The sequence below is a fragment of the Dama dama genome, chromosome 13, assembly GCF_033118175.1.
Source record: "Dama dama isolate Ldn47 chromosome 13, ASM3311817v1, whole genome shotgun sequence".
Classification (NCBI taxonomy): Eukaryota; Metazoa; Chordata; class Mammalia; order Artiodactyla; family Cervidae; genus Dama; species Dama dama.
In genome coordinates, this window is record NC_083693.1 from 75799432 (window position 1) to 75823079 (window position 23648).

At 63.9% G+C, this 23648-nt stretch overlaps 1 protein-coding gene across 4 annotated transcripts in view; it reads left to right on the plus strand.

The window, feature by feature from the left end:
• The first annotated feature begins 7671 nt into the window (after nucleotides 1–7671).
• The window catches only part of INF2 (inverted formin 2), a 28440-nt gene continuing 12463 nt past the window's right edge, over nucleotides 7672–23648 (plus strand). For 2 of the 4 annotated variants that reach the window (XM_061159537.1, XM_061159539.1), the window contains exons 1-6: nucleotides 16948–17089; nucleotides 19793–20192; nucleotides 21373–21488; nucleotides 21559–21718; nucleotides 22146–22179; nucleotides 22976–23117. In XM_061159537.1, coding sequence (XP_061015520.1) covers nucleotides 17003–17089; nucleotides 19793–20192; nucleotides 21373–21488; nucleotides 21559–21718; nucleotides 22146–22179; nucleotides 22976–23117 — 939 coding nt within the window. In that variant the 5' untranslated portion in view covers nucleotides 16948–17002. Of the gene's footprint in view, nucleotides 7804–16946; nucleotides 17090–19792; nucleotides 20193–21372; nucleotides 21489–21558; nucleotides 21719–22145; nucleotides 22180–22975; nucleotides 23118–23648 lie in introns of those variants that run through there. The other 2 variants (XM_061159540.1, XM_061159538.1) reach the window with 2 other exon arrangements.

Here is a 23648-nt window from a genome sequence, read left to right on the forward strand (position 1 = left end):
ACACTTAGCCATCCAGAGAAAGCCAGAGAGACACGGAGCTCTTGGGGTCCCAGGCCCGGTGTGTGTCTGTCACTCTGATGGTTTTAAGCCCGGGACCCGTGGGAGAGCCTGCCACCCCGAGGGGACTTTCTCTGGGCCCTCGGGGGCTGAACGGGGCCTGAGGCCCCAAAGGAAGGCAGCACTGTGGCTGAAACAGGCTCTCGAGCGACCCCAGCCTTTGTGAATTGCCAGCTGTTCCCACAGGCCAGCTGACGTCATCACCAGCAAAAACCAGGGGGCCTGGCCGCCTTCACGGCTGGACACTTGAGTTTGCCCCCCTCACCCCCATCCCAGTCTTCCCAACACCAGGCGGTGCACCTTCTCCCCCCATAGAGTGAAAGCTGACCTCCCCACACTCTCCCACACGTGCACGCCTGTCTAACCCCCACCAGATCTGCCTGCGTGGCCCCCCATTACAGCCTCGCCTGGCCCTGCCCCACCTGGATCTTTCATGCCAGAAGTCAGGGTCCCCCTCCCCATCCCTGCTCAAACCTTGAGAAGTGGAATATTTCCTGCCATATCTGTAAACAAAGGGCAACACAGTCACCAAGGTCTGCAGCCCCCCACTGTGAGCTTGTGAGCTCTGGGGAAACTCCGGAAAAGAAAACCCGGGAACCTGGCCCCAGACCTCTGAGGTGCAGATCAAAGGAATGGGTGCAGATCAAAGGAATGACTGCAGTGAGCCCAGACTCTTGCATGTTCCCATACACAGAAAAGCACTGAATTCTTTAACTTGGATTATATGGGTTTCTTTAATTAACAATCATCTTTTGACATTCAGACTATCTACCCTCTGTTGCAAATCTTCTAGGTAACCTGGCTCCTCCCCTCACCCCCTCAGAGCAGTTCACTCAGGGTCACATGAGATGTTGCCTCTCAGGCATGAAGTCCTAAAGATTCCCACCAGATAAGACATAACTCTCGACTCTCAGGCTGTGAATAATTTTCCAGTCAACAGCCCCTTCGAATCCTTCCTGCTCCCACGTCTTCTCACCCTGCACGATCTCCACCCTGACTCTGATCTCCACCAGGCAGCTGTGGGCGGTGGTGTGAAGCAAGATCTTAATTCCCTGCCCAGGAATTGAACCTGGGAATCCTGGATGAACACCAGGAATCGCAGCCACCAGACCAGCAAGGGCTAGAGGCTAGAAGCTATTTTTCCCTGGATCTTTGTTCCCAGTTAAAAAAAAAAAAAATGCATTTATCACAGAGGCAGAAACTGTAAATGCAGGCAGAAAGTTTATTAGTAGAGACAAAGCACAATTCATGGAAGAACACACAGAGGAAACCATCTAAATGAGCTGGAAGCAAGGCAGAGATGCACACCCAGAGAGAGAGGGTGTGGGCGTCCCCGCCTCGAGGAGGAGCGCCGTGAGGAGGCGGTTAGGTCATTTATTTAGGTCAGTTCTTCTGGGTCTTTGCTTACCCTGAGCAAACTATCTGGTTTCTTTTTCCACACCTGACCTACCCTGGGACCCTCCCCTGGGTGGACACACACCTCTCAACCAAGATGGATCTCGAAGTCTTGAAGTGAAGGCTTCTGGGAAGAGCAAGACTCATTACGGCCTGGCGTCATTCCTTGACTTTTGACCCACAGGGAAACTTTCTGCACATGTGTGGTGTTTCCCTTGCCTCAAAAAGGGGGGAGCGGAGATCCCTTAATTCTTCACTCAAACACGGTCTTGCCCCTCTTTGTCCCTGACTTGACTATTACCTTGACTATTCCTGTGACTATTACCTTAAGGTGTTTACAAGAGACAAAGACTACCTATTGACCCTGATTCTACTGTTACTTCTATTTTGGAGGGCAAACAAGAGGTTGATTGTAAATTCCTCAACTGGAGCCCACCTATCTCTTGTCTCAGGAAATGCTTGCAGCTGTAAGTATCCAGCATGAAGCCCACTTCTTTGTGCCCATGAAATGCAAACAGGAGCCAGTTGTAAACGTCTAGCCTGCAGTCCATCTACCCCTGCCTCGAGTCTCCCTCTTGCCCCCTTGGCATGTCTAAAGGAACTGTCCCTGCCCCAGTGAAGCTGCCTAACCACCTCCCCTGGATTTGAGCCAGGGCGCCCACTCATGCCTCATGACACTGCTAGAGGCACAGATGGGAAGGGGACCGCTCAGAGGATCCCACCCCACGCCGGGAGTGTCACTGCTTTCCCCTTCGACTAGGGCAGGGGCCCAGCTCCAAGCAGCCAAGTGAGGCAGCTTATCAGCAGCAGAAACCGGATCTGGGCCTGGGCCATCCGGCTACACGGCTCCTGGATGGACCCTGGATGGGCCACACCGCCCACTGTCTGCAGCAGTGTGCCTGGCTTCCAGCAGGCCAGGACAGGCCCGGAGCTCTGGAATTCGGCCCATGGAATTCGGCACACCCTGACTGCGGGCCCAGCCTGCAGGCCCTGCAGGCCCCCAGCCCACACCGAGTCTGCCCATCCGCCACTCCCCTCCCCCCTCAGCTGCTCTTCCAGATGACGTGGACCTGAGTCAGCAACTGCAGGAGAACGTGGCCACTTCGCTGCCAACACGAGGTGGGGGGAACCAGAAAGGCCCAGGCTCTGTTAGCTGGGGTCAGCAGGGACCCTGGCCAGGGCTGAAGTAACCGCACCGCTGCCGGTTCCCAGAGCTCTGCGTCCCTCTTCTGGGGAAAGCTTACACACACACACACACACACACACACACAGCCCACCTTGAGGCGAGCTGCGGTTGGAGGAACCACAGCCCAGCCGTGGAGGAGGAACCAGAGGCAGTGAGGTGGGGTCTTTCTGGGCTCACCACCCACGTGCCCGCCAGCCCACACCCAGCTACCTGCCAGCCCACACCCAGTGCCTTGTGCCGGGCCCAGGAGCAAATGAGCAAACAGCTGTGCCTTGAGGGGCAAGCCTGGGGAGGGGACCGAGTGGTGGGGGACCCACAGAAGGGAAGAAATAGCACGGGGGTCAGAGCTCCCCAGAAGCTAAAGTAGGGAGGGGCGGGCGTCTCGCTGCTGCCCTCCCCCCATATAGCCTGGTGAATCCGGATCTTAAGTAATGCATTCAGTGTTCAATAAATAAATTGATCCAAAGCGTGGTTCGTGGCTGTCCCTCACCTCTGCAGTACCAGATGTGGTTCTGGCTGCCTCCCCCAGTGTGGTCTCGAGAGAACTGGGGTGAGACCTGGGGTAGGACACTGTAAGAGTGCCGGGCTTAGGGCCTGGCTTAGCACCCAGCACCCTGGCTCCTGAGCTTCCCGCCCCCCACGTGCACGCCCACGGATCCTCCCACCCCAGGGCGCTCAAGCAACAATCGGCTGTCCCTGGGCACTGCTAGCCGCGGCCCGCGCCGCTCATCAAGTTAGAGCTTGATTTCTAGTTAACCTCAAAAATACGGCCAAGGTAATCAGGAGCTGACGGGTGAAAGGAAACGGCGTGCCACGCGGGCGGCACAGAGAGGAGGGCGGGTGCAGAGCTCAAGGGGGCGGAGGGCGCGCTGGCACAGAGAGCCTGGCAGGTTCAGAGCCCCAGAGAGGCGGAGCGCGCAGAGGTGCGGGTGGGGAGGCGGCTGGAGCTCACGCCTGCCTCCCATCCCCAATCCTGGACACTCCGAGGCTGCCGGCACCCTGAGCCGCGGCCACTCCCCGACTGGAGCTCACAGTCCAGCCAGGGAGCCCGATGGCTGCCCCATAGCACTGGGCTCGCAGGGCTGAGGTCCGCGGTTCCTGGGAGAGGGGAGCACGGTGATCCTTCCAGGGTGGGGAGGACTGGAGTCGGAGAATCCCCGCAGAGAGGTCCTTGCAGGGGACTTCTCTGGGAGGCGGGGGAGGGCAGTAAGCAGGAGTGGGACAGACCGCAGAGTCCTAGACCAGGCACTGAGCAGCCAGGAGAGGTGGGTGCAGAGGATCATACTTGGTTATTTTCAACCCTTAAACCTTCCCACTGCTCGGGAGGAAAAAAAGGAGAGTTCTGGTGGGGTCGGGAAGAGGCTGAGCAAGCGGGTAGGCCAGGAGGGGCGGAGACTCCCAACGGGGTGTGCCAGGAGGGGCGGAGACCCCCAAGGGGGTGGGCCCGGAGGGGCGGGGGCAGAGCCTCGTACGGGGCCTTGGGGAGCAGAGCACCTCTGGGGGGCAGAGGGGCCACAGGAGCCCCTTCCTCCGCTCACTCACCCCCCACCCCCCGCATGAGGTCTATAAACTCTTCCTGCACGGGAAAGCTCAGATGCCAGCGGATTCTTTTCCACCGGAGGAGAGGCTCAGAGCCTAATTCAAGGATGGCTGGGAGCCAAATGGAGCCAGCTATTCTGGGCCGAGCAGGGGGCTGCGGCGGGGCGGGGCCTGGAGGCTGGAGGCTGGAGGCGCGAGCGGTGTCTGCAGTGAGGCAGGCGGGCCGGGGTAAGAGACCCTTGAGGCCCGGGCTTGGCTCTGCGTCTCTGAAAAATGCAGCCCAGTGGCCAAAGCCAGCGGCAAGGATTGCGGGTCTGGTCTGAGTGTTAGTTGCTCAGTCGTGCCCGACCCTTGGCGACCCCATGGACTGCAGCCCACCAGGCTCCTCCGTCCATGGGATTGTCCAGGCAAGGATACTGGAGTGGGTTGCCATTTCCATCTGGTCTGTAGAGAAACCACAAACACTGAACTAGGGGGGAACTGAGCCATCGCCCTGGGGGAGCCCAGAGTCAGGGTCCTCAGACCACGTGGCTGAAATAACAGCCAGTCAATACATAACCTTGTTCTGTGTTCCTTACTGTTAAAGACACTGCATTTGGGACATATTGTATTGCTGATTCAGGAGCACTGAACGCGAGGCAGCTGCGCGGAAACTCACATGGACAGGAAACTCCTCAAACACACATGTTTTCTCTGTGAAGCACACCCAGCCTTCCTGCACTTAGAGACACAGGATGCACTTAGGGACACTGGACGAATTTAGGGTTGGGCTAGGGCCACTTGAAACAGGACTATCTCCCCCCAAAAGCACAAAAACGTGGAAGACTGAGTGCTAAACTGGCTGTGTTTGCAGCGTGAGATCGAACAAGAAAGCCCAGAGTGGCTCCTTCTGACTTCAGCTGGGGACTCAGAACTTCTGCTGGTCTACACATATCAGCAAATGATTGCCAGACAAGTACTGATTTTAGGGTTACAAATAGGTTTCAGTGAGTAGGCAAGTTCCCAAATGCAGAATTAGCAAGTGATGAAAATCTCCTGAGTGTGTGAGCGACCCTCAAAGGAAGAGGCTAGACATCACTGAATGACCTACCAGAGCCTCTGAATGACCTCCCAGCCCACCATCCCACCGGGGTCCCCCCACCCCTCCCCAGACCAGGGATGGGCCCTGGTCCATCCTCCTGCGTGAGAGAGTGTTGAGGTTACAGCAGCCGGAGCTGCCAGGCCACAGAGGAAAGGGGCTGAGGCAGAGGTAGGGGCAGGAGCGGACCCAGGGCCAGAGCGCCAGTCGCTGCCCCACCAGAGCTGACCTTTCTGGAGGTGAGCAGAGAGGTCAGGCCCTGATCAGCAGGACCAGACGCAGAACGGCTGCCCGGGGTGCCACAGCCGCTCTGTAGCAGAGCTGGGTCCCATCGTTCTTGCTCACCAGCAAGACCTAGTCCTGGGTGGATGAGTGCCCGGATGGATGGATGCAAGGATGGATACGTGGATGGGCGTAATAAGTGGATGACTTGGGGGCCGAACCTCAGATTCCCAGCCAATGCCGGGCTTCCCTCTTCTGCCTCTGAGAGGGAGGTTCAGGACTCTGCCTGCTCCCCACCCCAGGTGGGGAAGAGGTGGGGATCTGGGGCACAGGACACCCCTCTCAGTGCTGCTTTCGCAGATGGGTCACTCTCCCCAGTCCAGCCTAAAGGCTGGAAGGTCACTCCCCACTGTCCTCCCCTGCCCTCTTCCGTCCACTGGATCCACAAACACACCCACTGACCACAACCGGCTGCAGCCAGGCGCCAGGCTGGGAGACCGATGAGTCAGCGACTGGTGCCACCCCCCCACACCCTCTCCCCCAGGAGGGGCCAACTGCTGGATCCCAGGGAGCATGCAGAGGCCTGAAACCCAGCTCAAGGGAGGTAGGAAAGCGCGCGGAGGTCGAGGAGAGGGCCAAGGCGCCGGGCTGGGGTGCCGGCCAGCCTTCCAGGCAGCGGCACGTCGACAGAGCTGGGACTCGCGCATTCTAAGAACGGCAGTCCCGGCGCAGGCGGCCACCAGGCGCACAGGTCCCTGGCTGGACGGTGTCCAGGAGCCAATGCACCCTGCTTGGTGGCTCACCTGGCACGCCTAGCACTCATTCCACACTGGCCTGTTGCCAGGAGCTGCTCCCACACCGGGGCTGAGCCAAGGAGACTTCAGGGGCTGAGGCCGCTGGACCAGCAGGGGCGGCACCTGCGTCTCAGCCCCGGTCCCGCAGGGGCACGCTGGACACCAAGGGGTGCGTGCTTGGCCCCAGGGAGAAGACTGAGCAAGGCTGTGAAGCCACCTGGACCCCGTTCTGAAGGGTCTGCTCCCAGCTGCTCACCCGCTGTAAGCCCTCAGCCCCCAGCCTCATGCCCCCATGGTCCAAAGGCGGCAGGTCTCTGGGTAGATTTGGTAAGCCAAAGCCGTCAGTGGAGACGTTTCACCCACTGTGCTCATCTTGCCCAGTAACCTTTAGGCCGAATTGTCCATCTCTTTAACAGACGGGGAAATTACAGCTCAGCGGTTCAGGTCAGGTCCTGCCTGACCCTGAGGTCAGGCACCACCAGTGCAGAACCCTCTGGACAGGGTGGTATCTCCCCCAGCAGGCCTGGGGCTGAAGGCACGCCTGCCCCTCCTTAACCCACGCCTGCCCTTCCCCCAGTGACTGGCCTCCTGCTGGGCCATGCAGGGGTGGGGGGGGCCTCTTGATGAAGTGGGCACCCCCCCAGTCCGTAGGAGTGATAAGGCAGGACAGAAAGAGGGGGCGGCACTCCGGCTTGCAGCCTGCAGCCAGCAGTGTCCAGGCCCAGAGACCACTCTGACTGCATCTCTGCTGGGGACCAGGAGGAGGGCCGGGGGCTGGCCCCCCGATGGGGACGCTCTGGATTCCAGAAGACCAGGGAGACCCAGCTGCCATGAGGGGACCCCAGGCGTCAGTTCGCGGGATCAACTGGCCCGAGGTGTCTCCCACGCGGGGTGTAGCGAGCACGGCCTGGGAGGCTGGTCCACCTGCCGCCAGGCTTTGACAGGAAGCCTCAGTGGGTGAGCCGCTTACCTGGCGCGCTGCCAGGGCGAGGTGGGCCTACGGGAGGTTTGTGGAAGGGGGCGGAGCAGCGGAGCCCAGGGAGGGGGGCGGACAGAGAGAGCTGAGGCGGGAGGGCCACTTCCAGAGCTTTCCCGGGACCCCCACTCCCCGCTCCATGTATCCCACCCCCCAGCGCCACCCCCGCCCGGCAGGAGCGAAAGTGGGAGGGCTGGGAACAGACCGAGCCCTGGCGGAGGTGCCGCGGGTATTTTCGGGCTTGGGGAGAGTCCCTGGGCGGCCCCGCCCGGGCGGGGGGGGGGCAGCGGTGGGCGGGGCCTCTCCAGGGACCCCCCCTCTCCCCCAGTAGACTCCGCCCTGGGCCCGCGCCCGCTCCCCACGTGGCCGCCAGCGGGCGGGGCTGGGCGGGGCTGGGCCGGGCCTCCTCTTCCTCTCGCGCGCCCCTCCGAGCCTGAGCCCCAGCCCGAACCCGAGCCGTGCGGAGCCGCAAGGTGGGCCGGCAGCCCGCGGCCCCATCATCCGACCCCGACCGAAGGCCGGCCCCATCCCCTCCCTCGGCCGCCGTCCCTGTTCGGTAAGTCCGCGCGCTCTGGGCCGGCCGGGAGCCGCGGGGAAACTGAGTCGGGGCCGTGGGGTGCTGGCGGCTGGGGAGCGGAGTTGGGGTAGCGGCGTGTGCACCCGGGGTGGCGACCCGCAGCCCCGCGGCGCAGGGCGGCTGGGTCCCCGCTCCCGGGCGGGGATCCCGCGGCGCCCCGGCCCCGTCGGCTCGCGCCCCGCCCCAGACTGCCGGCCCCGGCGCGGAGACGCCGCCCGAGCGCGCGCTGCCCGCGAGTGGTGGGCCGAGGGCCGGTAGGGCCGCCGCCCTTCCCAGTGCCGGCAGGTTTTACCCGCCTTGCGGCTGCCACATCCTGACCATGAATCAGCCACAGTTGGGAAAATAAACTTCATTTTCGCGTCCGCCGCCCTGGTGACACAAGGCACGCGGTGGCCTGCGGCCCCGTCTGAGCTGCTGGGTCTGTAGCTGCCCGGGAGCAGGTGGGCACAGGGGGCCTGGGCACCCCTCAGGAAGGCCTTGCGGGAGTGAGCCCCCGTCCCTGCCCTCTGTCCTCCGGAGTGGGGCTGGCAGTCTGGCCCCTGCTCCTCCAGTCCCACCCCGGGACTACTTTCCTGGGGAAGAACCTGGGGAGTGACCACAACCTCAGGAGGGAATCTGTGCTGCCCCCCACCCCTGGCTGTGCCCGCCTGACCCCTGAGGCTCTGTGACCCAGGGCCCCAGGCTGCCCCTCCCACTCGGACACACGAGGAGTCAGAGGCCCTGTGATGGCCAAACCCTTGCCCCAGCCAGGAATCAGGAACAAGGCCAGAGGTCGGCACACCCATGCAGGATCCTGGGTTGGGAAGTCCCCTCCCCACCAGCCCTTCCCCTTTCTCCCTCTGGCAGTGGGAACTGGCCAGGACTCTGGCCTTCACAGGCCTCAGTTTCCCTATCTTCACCCGCAGGGTGGGGACGGTGGCTCAGGCCTGGACCTCCTCCATCGCCCAGCAGTGGAGGAGTCAGGGACCTGAAGCAAAACCCTAGATTCCCTGGCATTGCTGCCTAGGGCAGGGGCGGGGGGGGGGGGGGGGGTTGGTTAGCGTGCGTGCTGCTGCCCTCCTGCACCCACTGCGAGGGCCTTAGGTCCCAGTCTGGAGTCTGAGACCTCACACTGTTCCCACTGCTCTCCAGCCCAGCACCAACTTTTTGCTGAAAGCCCGGTTGGTACCGTCAGCCCCTCCCGGCCACTGCCACCCTCCTAGGAGCTGCCGGCACCCAGCTCAGAGCTGACAGATCATTGGGGCAGGTGCGGGTGGAGGGGTGCTGGCATGAACCCAGGTGACCGGTGGGGCTGCCCTCCTGTGACCCACGCAGGTGGCTGGTCCCCCGAAGGCTCTGCTCTTTGGTGGCAGAGAGTTAACCGCCAGGTGAGGCCCCCGCTGCGTGGAGGTGCTGACGGGCTGTCGGAGCTAATTGCACATACCTCCCCCTTAATCCGGGCCGGGAAGCTGTGCCCTGAATAGATTCTGTTTGCCTTTCGTCAAAGTGCAGTTGTTTCCCGGTTTGGGGAAGTGATCTGGTTCGTGAAGGTGGTGGGAGGGAGGGATGGAGACTGGGCGGTGAGAGGGGCATGGCCCTGCGTGCAGGCATGACTAGCTGGCCTGGCCTGGACCCGGGCAGTGGTGTGCCCAGAGGTGGACTCGAGCCCCTGGCCTGTGAAGGCGGTGAGTGGAGGAACCCAGAGGTGAAGTTCCCACTGCAGCCCAAGGGCCGAATGAACGGAGGAGAGGAGTTGGTGAACTGGTCTGAATGTCCCCATCCGCTCTCTGTCACACCCCCGGGTGAGGGTTGGTCCTGTTTCACGGAAGAGGAGACCGAGATGGGGTGGTTGGTTGACAGGATCAGGGCACGCTGTCCTGGAAAGAGGTGCCTATAAAGCCCCTACTGTGTGCACCAGCCTCTGCAGGGGCTGGAGCGCTGTGTTCACCACGCTGGGCGTGGGGAAGGCACTGCCCCAAGCGGGAGAGAAGTGGCCAGCCCCGGGGAGCCAGCACCTGGAGGCCGGGGCTGCCCCCCTGCCCCTCGTCACTCCTGCAGTCCCCATGGGAACAGCAGGCACGTGGGTGCAGCCGCCTCAGGGTCCCAGCACCGACTCTCTGGGAGCTGGGGGAGCTTTGTCCTGGCCGAGCAGCACCCCTGCCCCTGGGCCTGCAGTGGGGGCAGGTGCTGGCCCACCCTCAGGGCACCCCTCCCCACTGTGTGACTCCAGAGCCCAGCAGTCCTTGCAGACAGATGGCGGCACTGGACGCCAGGGGCCACAGGTTCTTCGAAGCAGCGGACCCTCTTAGGAGTGGGGTAGGGGCAGGCACGGATGGAGGGTCCCCCCTGAGCTGTCTGAGGACCAAGGGGCCAAGGGCGAGGGCGAGACCCCTTTCCTGCAGCCCCCATCCTCCCCGGCCCTCCCTTGCCTCTGCTTTTTCCAGCTGCAGCTCCTGAAGGCCCCGCCAGTCATCCCCCAGCTCATGGGCTAACCCTGCACCCTCCAGCCCCCCACTTGGTGAGCTGAGTCCCCATCAGAGCACCCTGGGGCCTGACGGGGAAGGAGGGTGGACCAGGGGACCACCTGCTCCCACGACGCTGTGCCTGGGCCCACCCAACAGGAAAGGCAGACCCCCGGCAGGGGCTTTGCGGACTGCGCTACTGGGAGGCCCGCTCAACCAGGGCCATCAAGCAGAGCCCTCCTTAGATGGGAGGCCAGCCTGAAAACACGCTTGGAGAGGTGCAGGAGAGCGTGTTTTGCACCCATTCTGCAGATGGTGCCACTGAGACCTAGCATCAAAGGTGTGCGCTGTCTGTGGGTCGGGGAGGCAGAGAGGGCCGTTCCGCTGTGCCCGTGTCAACCGTCCTGTGTGTTGCCTTCCTGGGGCTCCTCGGAGTTCGCACTGGGCTGCTGTGGGCAGAGGCCAGCCCAGCCCCTGGCGCCCCCAGGCAGTGCTGGTCCCCCCACCACACCTGCGTACACACGCTGTCCCAGCAGACCCCGCGGCTGGGGCAGGCACTGCTCCGTCCCTGAGCTTGGCCTTGATCCTTGCCAATGCCAGTGGGTCTGGGCGTGGACACCAGCGTGGGCCCTGCCCAGCTGGGTGAGGAGGTCTCGGTCTCCCCGCCTGGCCTGGCGCCGGGTCCTCTGGGGCCCTGGGATGCGGCCTCGGTGTGCAGCCTGCCTCCCTTCACCCGTGCGCCTGTGCCAGCGTCCCCGTTTCTGCTCACGCACAGCTCTGCACGGCCGCCCGCGCACTGCAGCCAGGAAGCAGACATCTCCTCTTTACCGGGCCCCGGGGTGGGAGGGGGCGCTGGCCGTCCCCCTTTCCTGCCTGGCTCTGCCGCCCCATGTGCACGAGCGTGAATGGCCTGAGAACACCAGCCTGGGGTGCCCAGATCAGCTGTTGCCCATTTTGGGGACACCCATGCCCCCCACCCCACCCCCATGCTTCCGGGCTATCCCCCAGGGGCAGGACCAGGCCGTCCAGATGGAGGCAGCAGTGATGGACGGATGGCCAGAACCTGGGCGGTCACCTCTGAGAGGAGTGGGGGGAGCTGACCAGAAGGGGCCTTGCTGGCCAGGTAGGCCCAGCCCTGTGCAGGCGGATTTGGCTCAGCCAACCCAGCTCCCTGGACAACATCCTGGCCATTTTACAGATGCGAAAACCAAGCCCAGGATGGGCCTGGCCCTCGGTGCCTGGCAAGGAACAGCACGCAGCGTCTCATGCCCGACACTCAGGATCCTGCTTGCCTGGTTCGGTTGGGCTGCTGGCGCCAGCTGCGTGGCTCGGGAGGCCCAGGAACGCTGAGTAGGGGCCGAGGAAGTGGTGACCGCTCCAGCGCAGTGTCACCCAGTGTCCCGGCCTAGGAGGTGTCTGGTGCAGTGGACTGGCGGGCAGTGGGGCCCAGCGCTTTCTGGCAGTGGCGGGCCTGCTTTGCAGATGGCATCCGTGGATCTGTTGGCAGATTGGGGGAGGGGTGGCATCAACATGCTTATCCCTGGGTGAAGACGGGAGTCAGGGCCCAGAGGTCCTGAGGCCCGTGCCCAAGGGACATGGCTGGTCAAGCAGCAGAGCCTGGTCTCAGCTGGAACCTGTGCTGTCCCCTGCCCCCGGGGCCTGGCCACAGCTCCTGGTGGTGCCAGGCTCTGCAGGCTGGGCCCTCCCCACCCCCCCACCCAAGTCTGCTGCTTTGTTCTCCCTCCTCTGGGCAGGCAGCCTGGACCAGGGACACAGGAGAGGCGGGGCTGTGGGTGGGGGGGTCCCCTGGGGCGGGCAGTGGGTGGCCTTCACATCCAACCCCGAGACTCCAAGACAGGAACAGGGTGGTCAGTGACCGAAGCTGGCCTGACCCCTCCTTTACCCAACTCTGCGGATCCTCCCTGAGTGGCCTTTCCTGCATGGTGCAGGGGTCAGGGGAGGGACCCGAGGCTTCCTGCTCTGAGCTGTGTCTGCTCTTTAGGGCCGGAACCCGGGCAGGGGGGATGCTGGCGATGAGCCTCGGGTCTGCGTGCGGCCCAGCAGAGCCTGCAGGTGGATGCTGTGGCCAGACACCTTGCCCCTCGGGGCACCGCCGAGTTCCTCACCCTCTCACCCTCTAACCGCGGGCCTGCACATATCACTTCCCTCGAGCACCGCAGCTGCCTCAGCGATAAGGGGTGGCGGTAGGGACCACTGTCCCCATCGGCCCCTGAGCCGCTCCCCACCCTTCCAGCCTCAGGCCCCCGGAAGCTCGACCAGAACCCGAGACAGGCAGAGGTGGCCAGGCCTCTGGGCGCTCCCCGTTAGCCCAGCTTGTGCACCTGGAGCGCTGAGCCCAGAGAGCGGGTGCCAGCGGAAGGCGAGGACAGACGCGGTCGCCGTGAGCCCGCGGGGCAGGTGGAAGCGAAAGCTGGGCTTCCTGGTGTGGCTGCCTCCACCCTTCCTGTCCTCCCCTTCACCTGAACCCGAGCCGGCTCATCCTGGGGGCGGGGTACTCCCAGACCCCTCAAGCCCGTTCCCCAAAACCCTACCCCTGCAGCGCCCAGCGCAGGGTGGACCCTCCTCCCAGCGCGCCCAGCGCAGGGACGGCACCACGCCGCCCCCAGTGGTGAGCGTTTCCTGTCGAGTCAGGCCCCTACCAGGGGCGCCCTCTGGGGCCCCCACCGACTCCTGCTCCTAACGAGGAGGGTGGGGTTCGTGGAGGTCTGTGTCTGTCACCACCCCAACCTGACCCAGATCCTGGGGCACCAGGGACCGAGCCCTGGCCTGGCTCCCCTGACTGCTCGTGTCCCCCGGCTCTCGGCACAGCCCGCCCTGGCCCCGATCCTTCTCCACTCGCAGCACAGGAGACCCGGCTCCTGGCTCTGCCCTTTCACCCCTGGTGACTGAGCTGGGACAGACCTGCTCAGAGCCCAGTTCTCCCTGTGAGATGCCGCTGGCCCCCTTCTGTCCCTGTGCTTGCAGGCTCCTTTTCTCATTGTGAAATGACCGTATTCCCCCTGGATGCAGCCTCTCTTAGTGTCTGGCGTGTGTCCTGTGTGACACACCCCATTTCGGGTGGTTGGAATCCCACACAGTGCAGCCGGCCTCCTGGCAGTCGTCTCTGTTTCGTCATTCGGCGCTGCCCTGGATGTCTTGGTGCCCACCTGCCTCCCCTGCCCCTCTATCCTGCTGCTGGGTGCTGTGGTGGCCGGCCGGCCTCCTCACACACAGTGAGGCTCGGGAGGCAGAAGCCTCTCACCCCATCCTGGAGACACAGGTGGCAGTGGACAGGAGGACTGTGTGGACAGGAGATGGGCCAGGGAGCCGTAGGACCCTGCGTGCCCGAGGCCTTATGCACTGCCCCCAGGCATGGGTGGGCGGTGGGCGGACACTCGGTCACTTCCCCGAGGCCCCCTGTCTGCAGGATCCCCTGCCTGGGACGAGCCCAAAGCAGGTGACCCACACAGGTCAGTCGAGATCCCCAGAGGGCGCGGGGCCTGGTGAAGATGACACAGTGAAGCCGAGATTCTGGAAAGGAGGGAGACAGGGGGTCATGGCAGGGCAGCCTCAGCTCCCCCTCCCACCGGGCAGGGCCTGGGCTGCCCCTGGGCTCCAGGGAGCTGCCAGGAATGTAATCCAAGAGTTGCCAGGCAGTGGAAAAATTTTGGTTTTGTAGAAGCTAAAAATACTGTGTGGCAGCCCCTGCCTCCCAGTTCCGGAACCCTGCTCCTGACAGTTTACCGCCCACCCGGGGGGGAGACAGCTCACTCTGTGCGCCCCGCCCCCAGCCTTGCTGGCTCTGGGCCCAGCAGCACCCCAGCTCAGTGCTGATGCCAGCCAGCAGGGCTGCCCCAAGCTGTCTCCCCAGCCGTGAGCAACCGTTCCCCATCACAGGTGCCTTCCTTAGTCCTAGTCCCCGCCCCAGCCCCAGCCCCCCACCCTGCACCCCCTCACCAATAGGGACTGCAGAACAGAAAACCTCACCCAGCTCCACAAGGTGAGAGGCTCAGGCCCGCGGCTGGGCGGCCCACCCACCAGGCCGCTTGAAGCCCAGTGGGCCCTGGACCCCTCCAGGGCCTCCCAGCCGCAGCTCACTGTGTGTCCAGGACACAGCTCAGTGTCTGCCAGGGTTGGTTTCTCCATCTGCAGGGGCTGGTCTTGGGGGTCTGGGAGGCCAAGTTTGACCCTGCCCCCTGCTACACACACACACACACACACACACACACACAGTTTGACTGATTATTGTAGGCAGGGGTAACAGCTTCCTGTCGGTCAGCACACTGCCCAGGTACAAGGGCACCTGGGTGGAGGGGCCAGCATCACCATGCCAGGCTGGCCATGTGCAGGAGAGCTGGATGGGTGTCTGAGGAGGTGGCATCTGTGTGGGCTGGGTGATGCCGGTGAGCAGGACACCCAGATCAGTGAGTGGACCCTGGGAAAGCTCAGAGGGAGACCCTATCTTCCAGAGCCCCAGTCGGAAGGGGAAGGCATGACCCCTTCCCAGAGGACACCCCACGTTAACGGAAGAAAAAAGATGAACGCTAAGGACCTATGGGCAACGTCCCAGTAATGTCAGAGCCTCAGGGGCTTTCCCTGCAAAGGGCCCTTCCCTTTGTCCGCTGTACTTTCCGTGCGGGGTGGGGCGGACTGCTCGGAGGACAGAAGAGGTGCTGAAGCACCCGACCTTTCAGTTGCCCACGGTACAGGGTCTGGCCTGAGTCACTTTAACTTGGACCCTGGGAACCCCAGACTTTTTCAGTCTGCGGTGCTGATTCCAAATTCCTGCGCAGGCCCTACCCTTGGCGGGCTGGCCACGCCCCTCGCCTGAGGGAGCCCTGAGCGCCGGGAACACATTCCTGAGCTTAGGGCCCCGCCCCGTGGGGCCCCGCCCAGAACAGAACCGCGGCCCCGCCCCCGGGGCCTCGGGCCCGCCCAGACTCAGCCTCAGCTCCGCCCCTCGGCCCCGCCCGGAACTGAACCGCGGCCCCGCCCCCTCTGGGCCTTGGCCCCGCCCCGAGCATAGCCGGGGCCCCGCCCGTCGGAGCTCTGGTCTCTGCGCCCGGCCTGGCTGCAGGGTGGGCGCTCAGCCCGTGGACAGGGCAGGCCGGGGCTGAGCAGGGCCAGGGCTGAGAGCCGGGCATCCCACGGACTGAATGACAATAGCCGTGAGAACCCTGCGCGCTCGCCCTGTGCCCGCCAGGACCAGTTTCAGTATGAAAACCCGCTGCAGCCCGCCTTCCGGCTGGCTGCCTCCCACGCAGGGTCCCTGCGTTATCCCCAAGGGCCGTTGCCCACAGCCTGTGCTCCTGAGAGCGGTAAACGTTGGTTCCCTCCTTGAGTCCCTCCAGTGTTCCCTGCAGAGATGCTCAGTCACCACCCAGAAGGGAACAGGCAAAGCTGTTTATTTGGAATCGGGGCAGCCAGGAAATCACTGCCGTGTGGTTACTAAATACATAGAACGCTACCTACACACACTTGACTATATAACACGTATTACTATGTTAAACTATTTTCTGTGTATCGAAAGCTTCTTTACAGGATGGGGCTTCCCGGGTGCTGATGGGGGCTGCAGGGCTGGGGGAGCTGCTCGGCTGAGGAGACTTGGGCCCCCACGCGATGGCTGGGCGAGGTCCTGTCCTGTCCAGCTTTCTGTGGTCCTCAGTGGGAAGCGAGGACAAAGCTCAGGAAGCTGTGGGTTACTGATGAAGCCTGGGCCGTGGGGGGATGTCCCAGGGCCGTCGTAGGGCTTCCGGGGCTGTCGCTCGAGATAGAGGTCTGACATCTGTCAGGTCTGGCCCACAGGGAGTGCGCTGCGTCCTGGGCTGCTTCCTGTGGGGACGGCCGGGTGTTCTGGTCTGCTGGCTGCAGCTGTGGGTAGGAGTTCCGTATATGATCTGACTGAGGTCCATTTGTATATTCACTCTTTATCCTGAAAAGCGGTTGGAACGTTTCTAGGAAGATGTTGTTGGCCTGGGGCCTGACCAGGTGGACCCTGGATGAGGCTGGCAGCCTGGTGGGCATCACAGAGGGAGAAAAGTCACGCACGTGAGCCTCTGGGTCCCTAGCTGAGCTTGCTGTCCCAGCTAGATGCGCCGTGCTCACTGGGCCGTGTGGGCTGCGGCCAGTGGAGCCCTGTGCACCCTCTCTGACCCGCCCAGTGCCTCCATGTGCTGGGGGGGTGGGGAGCAGACAGCCAGGGCAGCTCAGCTGCAGGACACAGGGCCTAGGATCAGGCGGACAGGTGGGCAGACTGGGATGGTCACCAGCTGTGCTTCCCCTCCCCTCAGACCCGGGGGCTCCCCTTTGGGGGGTCTTTCGGGGCAGTGAGCCCATGGCTCAGGGAATTAGGGGCATGTGGGGAAAACTGGGCAGCACCGGAGGGGCAGCTCTGATGACCGGGTGGCCTCTGGGAGCTTGTTTCTCCGCGTCAGGGGACCCCTGGGGCTCTTGGCTGGAGACGCACTTGGATGCCAGAGTGCTGGCCTGGGAGAGTTCCTCTGTGTCCGCCCAGCCTGTGCCAGGCAGCCGGGGCCTCAGGCCAGGGGAGGCGGGGGCAGGAAGGGAGGGTCAGCTCTGGGTGCTCCTTAAGCAGCAGCACCCACGGCGGGTGGCAGTGTGTGCAGAGGTCTGTCTGTCTGTCCTCCTGGCTCTTCACAGTGCTGGTGGGAGTGCCCCGCCCCCACACCGCAAAGCTGCCTGGGAGGGGCAGCTGGGGCCTTCAGTGGGCAGCAGCGATGAGAAGCCAGGGGAATGCAGGGGGCAGCCCGAGGCAGGCCCCAGCCTGGGTGGGCAGAGGCAGCCGGAAGGTCCTGCGTGTCTGGGTGAGTGCCTGGGGGCCTGGAGGGTGGGTTAAACCTCGCAGTCGTGGGGCGGGCCAGGTCCAGTACAGGCCCCAGGCCACAGGGGCCCCTGGGGGAGGGCTGGAGGACACCCCGCATCCTCCCCAACCCCCAGCTGCTGCAGCAGCCAGACCCAAGGCTCAGCCAGAACAAGCAGATCAGCCAGGGTCGGCTGAGAGGGCTGGAGCTGGACACAGTGGTCAGCGCCCTCCCCGCCCCCAGCCAGTCTGCCTCCTGGGAGGACCCAGGGGTCCTGCAGGGAAGGGGGGAGGATGAGGGACGGGGGACCCCCTGCAGACAGAGGAGGGGCTGCTGAAATGCCAGGAGGCCCCTAGGGGGTGGGGGAGACTCCGGAAACTCAGGTGTGGCCAAAATCTTGGCTCCCTGTCCACTGATGCCGAACAGAAATATGGAGGCAGAGTTTGGTGGAAAGAGAAAAGGGCAGCTTTACTATTTGCTGGCAAAAGGGAAACAGTAGGCTATTGCCTCAAAAACACTGCCCCGCTCTCTCGGGAAGAGGGCGAGGTCTTGTAACCTCATGAAGTTCTTGCCTTTTTTTTTTTTTTTTTTTCTTTCTTTCTTTTGCAAAGTTTCAAAATGGTCACAGCTGACATCAGGCAACTCAGCTGACATCACCAAGTCTGGTGTCCCTAAAGTTATTGACTCCAGATCTTCTTTTTGAAATGTAGAATGCTACAAGAGGGTGTGGGGCTCAGTGATAAAGAATCCACCTGCCAAGGCAGGAGACCAGGGTTCGATTCCTGGGTCAGGAACATCCCTTGGAGAAGGAAATTGCAACCCACTCCAGTTTTCTTGCCTGGAGAATTCCATGGAGAGAGGAGCATGGCAGGCTACAGTCCATGGGACTGCAAAGAGTCAGACATGACTAAGCGACTAAAGCAACAACAGCAAGAGAGTGTAGGGGGAGAATAATGCCACATACAGAGTCCAATTCGCGTGAAGTCACAGAGTAATTAGCTCTGCTGAGGACAAGTCTACCTACGAGTGTTTGTTAGTAGCAACAGTTAAAGAATAACTAAGATTTTTAAACTCTTTTAGGCCTGTTTACGCTTTTCCCCCCAGCCTGTTCATTGTCTTCTTATTTTCCTTGTTTATCAGGAAAGTCTCATTTCTATTTAAGAAAAGCCTCATGTCTATTTTTGCTGCCGCAGATTGCCCACTGCTAGTTCATCCCTCCATATCACTGGAGGAAGGGAAACAGGCATCGTTCATGTCAGACTGAGGACAAAATTTCAGTTCTGCTCCCATTTGACAAACATCAGCTGCTTGGCCCAGGGGCTCGTCTGTCTAATTCACAAGGGAGGACACCCAAGACCCTCACCCAGGTGGGGGGGTCCTCCAGGAGTGAATAGCGAGTGCTGGGGACCCCGAGCCCCGCTGGGCATCGGCACCTGGGCCGTTGGCCCCCTCAGCCTGTCTCCTGCATCACCCCAGCTGGTCCCTGGGGTCTCCCCCGTAACTGGCCAGGACCAGCAGCCCTTAGGGTGATGCCACAGTGGGCCCCAGCCTCTCAAGGGTCCCAGGCCACCTTCTGGCATCCAGCCTCACTCTGCCATTTCCATGTCTGGGACCCTGGGCACGTTCGTGACCCGGCTTCCCTGGGTGCCGCCTCCCTTTCCCTCCTGTGAAGTGGGGGGCGTACCGTGCCCTCCTCCGGGTGGTGGGAGGTCAGGGGTCAGGGTGGGCAGTGCCAGCGTGAGGCCCCCTGGCATGAGGTGCGGTGGTGTCGCTGTCCCCTGCCCCTTGGGCCTCCAGCCCAGCAGCTCCACGCTGCCCTGCTCACACACTAAATACAAGACCATACATGGTCACAGAAGAGCCTGGGCCACCTCTGACCCTCTGGGCCAGTCCCGGGGCTCGGGTTGGGGCCCACATCACAGCCCCGGGCCCGAGGAGAGGGACTCTACCAGCTATAGTGATGACACAGAGAGACTTGCCGCCTGTCCCACTGTTCTGTTCTGGAAGGGAGCCTTTGGGAATGTTCTGGCCTGGGTCACCCCCGACCCTCTGGGGGATGTTCTCTGGGCAGCAATCAGACTTCCTGTGGCTGAATCTGGGTCAGTGTCCGAGAGCCCCGGGCCTGGGGGACGCTGGGCCCTGCCCCCTGACTGACAAAGTGAGGCCCACAGGAGCTGGGGCCTGGCAGGGCCGCTCCCCGAAGGGCCCTGGTCTTGCCTAGAACTGAGTGGGCCTTGGACATGACCCTGGAGCCGGCCACATTCCTGGTGCCGTGGGCAGGCTGGAAATGCCCCGGGTGTGGAGTTGTCCCCGCCCACGCTATTATCCCCATCTGAGCCTGTCCGCTGGGCAGGGGAGCGCCCTGGGCCCAGGTGAAGGAGCCCCGGAGACACCATTTCTCCGCCTGAGCACCACGGGGCAGTGGCCTTCCTGCCAGTGAGGCCTCCTGGGGTCTCAGTGCCTACCATCAAGGCAGGGGTGCGGCCTCCTTGGTCGCCATGACGACCAAGACGGGCATGGGTGTAAGAGGCGCCTGGCACAGGGGAGCCTGGCGGGTTGAGGGATCCCCAGCACATTGGGTCCACAGGGCATCAGCAGGCGAGTCCCCAGTCGGCAGGTGGAGACACGGAGCAGGGGACACCGACTGGCCCCGCCTCGCTGGGCCGCGTAGACCCCGGGCTCACACCCGTCTCCTCCCACCTGCAGCTGAGCAAGATGTCGGTGAAGGAGGGCGCCCAGCGCAAGTGGGCGGCACTGAAGGAGAAGCTGGGGCCGCAGGACTCGGACCCCACAGAGGCCAACCTGGAGAGCGCCGAGCCCGAGCTCTGCATCCGGCTGCTGCAGGTGCCCTCCGTGGTCAACTACTCGGGGCTGCGCAAGCGGCTGGAGAGCAGCGACGGCGGCTGGATGGTGCAGTTCCTGGAGCAGAGCGGCCTGGACCTGCTGCTGGAGGCCCTGGCGCGCCTGTCGGGCCGCGGCGTGGCCCGCATCGCCGACGCGCTGCTGCAGCTCACGTGCGTCAGCTGCGTGCGCGCCGTCATGAACTCCCGGGAGGGCATCCAGTACATCCTCAGCAACCAGGCCTACGTGCGCCAGCTCTCCCTGGGTGAGGCCCGGGCGGGCGCGCGCACGGGTGGGGGCGGGCCGGCCGGCAGACGCGGGGAGGGCTTCCTGGAGAAGGAGCCAGTTTCCCGTCTGCCCACGTCTGAAGCCGGGGCACTGTGCAGCCGTGATCCTCCACCAGCTGCGCCTAGTCGCCCGCACTGCTCTGACTTCCCCTGCGTTTCCACCTAGCCCGGTGCTGGTCCAGGCTCTACCCCAGCCCGAGTCTTCTCTGCCCTTGAGGCCCCCGTCCACACCGTGGCAGTCAGAGTCACCTGGATCAGAAACTCATGTCCAGCTGAGGGGGCCCCCCTTCCACTCCGCCTGGTTTCGAGCTCCTCGGCCTCAGCTGGGGCTCAGCTCCTCAGGTCTGGGCCCCACTGCGGGCATCAGTCTCCACCCCCACCCCCGCCTCTGCACTGGGCTCCTGGGGGGCGCCTCCCCCCGATGCCCTCCAGCCTCCTCCCCCACTCAGGCTGTGGTGCCCACGTGTGCCAGCCGAGTCCTGCTCACCCTCTGAGCTTGGACTCACTGTCACCTCTTTCAGGGAGTCTCACCAGGCTGTGGCCAGACTTAGTCCCCAACCTGGGGGAGACCCCAGGTGGCCCTTGGTGGACAGTGGTCACTGCACGCTCTGCCTGCCAGGCCGTGCTGCCCCCACTGATGCGTGGGGCTCCAGGGCGGGCAGGGCCCATGTGGGAGAGTGAACCAGAGATCACCCGGCCCAGGCCCAGCTGTTGCAGTCTGTGGAGTCCTTTGTGCCTTAGTCTCAGCAGGGTCAGCCAAGAGACACCCCCAGAGCGTCCCCAGCTCCGGGAATGCGGTGGGAGGCAGGGGCCCATGGGGACAAGGAGGCCTCGTGAGCTGTCAGTCGTAAACACGGTTGCTCTAAGTTTGGAGAAAACATGGGCTCAGCGCTGGGAGGGGTGCCCGTGTGGGCCTTGGGCCCAGAGCCCGCAGAGAGCCCCCAACTTAGAACTGAGGGCCATCGGGAGTAGAACCCCAGTGACTGGGGCCGTGCCTGCCTCCACACCCCTTCTGGGGGTCCTGGGGGTGGCCAGCATGTTCAGAGACCAGTGCCTGATGTGGGCGCTGGACCCTGGTTTCTGCCAGCCCAGCAAGTTGGCAGCTGCAGGCGGGGGGCGGGGGCCGAGCCCCTCTGAGAGGCCCCCTACCCCTGGCAGCTCTGGACACGTCCAACATGATGGTCAAGAAGCAGGTGTTTGAGCTGCTGGCTGCCCTGTGCATCTACTCGCCCGAGGGCCACGCCCTGACCCTGGACGCCCTGGACCATTACAAGGTGAGCTACACGTGGCGGGGGCCAGGCCGGAGCCCGGGGGCACGCTAACCCCTGCCCCCCGCCCCCGCAGACGGTGTGCGGCCAGCAGTACCGCTTCAGCGTCATTATGAGCGAGCTCTCAGACAGCGACAACGTGCCCTACGTGGCCACCCTGCTCAGCGTGGTCAATGCCATCATCCTCGGCCCTGAGGACGTCCGCACCCGCGCCCAGCTACGCAGCGAGTTCATCGGTAACCTTGACCTTGGCCCCACGCTGCCCACTTCTGGGGCGATGCCCCTCACCCCTCTCCAGGGCCCCAGGGGCGGGCTCTGCTTGGGCCGGGGAAGCCTCCTGCCCTCCTGCTCCCTTCAGTGGACGCAGGGCCTCAGGACCCCTGGACGGTAGCGCTGGAGGGATTTCGGTGCTAGGCTGCCGCGTGGAGGGAGGCGGGCGGGCCGGCCGACATCGGTCTGGCCCTGCTGGCTGCGGCGTGACTGTTCCCCGGGCACCACGTGTGTCCAGGGTGGGCTTCCCAGAGCCCCGTGGCTCCGGCAACCCGAGGGAGCAGGTTCCCCTCCTGCCTCACAAGCTCAGCACTGTGGGTGGTGGGAGTGAGCCCGGGGACAGGGCGGAGGGGAAGGCGTCCCATGTGCCGGTGACCCCCTGTCCCTTCCCAGGACTGCAGCTGCTGGACGTCCTGACGCGGCTGCGGTGAGTCCCCACGCACCTCCCCCCGGCTCCCAAGCAGCACCTCCAGGTGGGCAGGGAGGCGGCTTTCCGGAGCAGCCCCGACAGGCCACGCCTTCTGGGGCCAGGCCCAATGAGGACCCAGCCTGCCGTCCCTAGCTGGACAGGCCATTGGGCGGAATTCCCCAGCAGCCGGCAGCTGCCCTAGAGCCAGGGCCCCCAGGTTTAATACAGGACGCCCGGTTAAACTGGAGTGTACCCAGACCGTTCTGTCAGCGTGTGTCCCAGATATCGCACGGCACACACACACACTATTCATCAGTTGACGTTTAAAGAAGCCCGTGTAGCTGAGAACCCCATCCTGGTCCTTACCAGGACCATGTTCCCCCCAGGGCAGAGGGCGGGGGGCCACCCCACGAGGAGGCTCCCAGCCGACATGACTGGTGCTGAACTGGCCTCAGCGGAGAGAGGCCTGCTGGATGCGAGGACCAGTCGGGGCTGGCCTTCGTGGGCCCAGCACCCAGCTCAGGCCAGCGCCAAGGCTCGGTGGGCCCTCGGGGGCCTTGGTGCCCCCCTGCCCTCCGCCCCCGGGACACAGCAGCACCATCTCTCCCTGCGAGTGTGGGAACTCACGCTTCCTGCCCCGAGGGGCGTGGAGCTGATCGGAGAAGCCCACCCGACCGACTGCAGTGCCCCCCGCCCCCGCTGTGGCAGCCACAGGCCCTGCTCGGGGTGGTCTGCGTGTCTGTCCAGGGAGGGGGCGGCGGGGTGGGGGGCAGCCAGCTGAAGTCCCCGGCCCCCCGCCCCCCACCCACCCCAGAGACCTGGAGGACGGGGACCTGCTGATCCAGCTCGAGACCTTCAGGGAGGCCAAGGCCGAGGACGAGGAGGAGCTGCTGCGGGTCTTCGGCGGCATCGACATCAACAGCCACCAGGAGGTCTTCTCCGCACTCTTCCACAAGGTGTGTGCGGCGGGCAGCGCCTCCCGGGACTCAGGGTGGGGCCCAGGGCTCAAGAGGGGCCGCGTATTCTGACCCGGTCACACCCCGCCCTGCTGGGCCTCGGGGAGCTCCGGAGCCGCACTCCGAGCCCAGGGGGTCGGGGACTGGAGAGGCGGAGCCTGGGGCGGGGCCCCAGCAGGGCAGCATGGCTGCACGGTCCGTGGCCTAGCAGCCCGGCCACTGTGGGGTGGTCCGAGGGGACGCTGGGACGAGTGAGAGGCTGAGACGGAGCTGAGTTCCAATCCAGCCCAGGCCCTGTTTTCACTGAACCCGTTGACTGTCAGCCAGGAGCCAGGGTCTGCAGGGGCCATCCAGAAACAGCTGGAGAGTTGGGGCTGTCACCCTGGGCAGGGGCACTTCCAGTGGGTGGGGACCAGGGGCTCTGCTAACACCCCGCAGGGCACGGGCAGCCCCCACATGGTGACCCGGCCCCTGATGTCACCAGTGTGCCCATCGGGGAGCCCTAACTCAGGCTCATTACCGGGCTTCCCA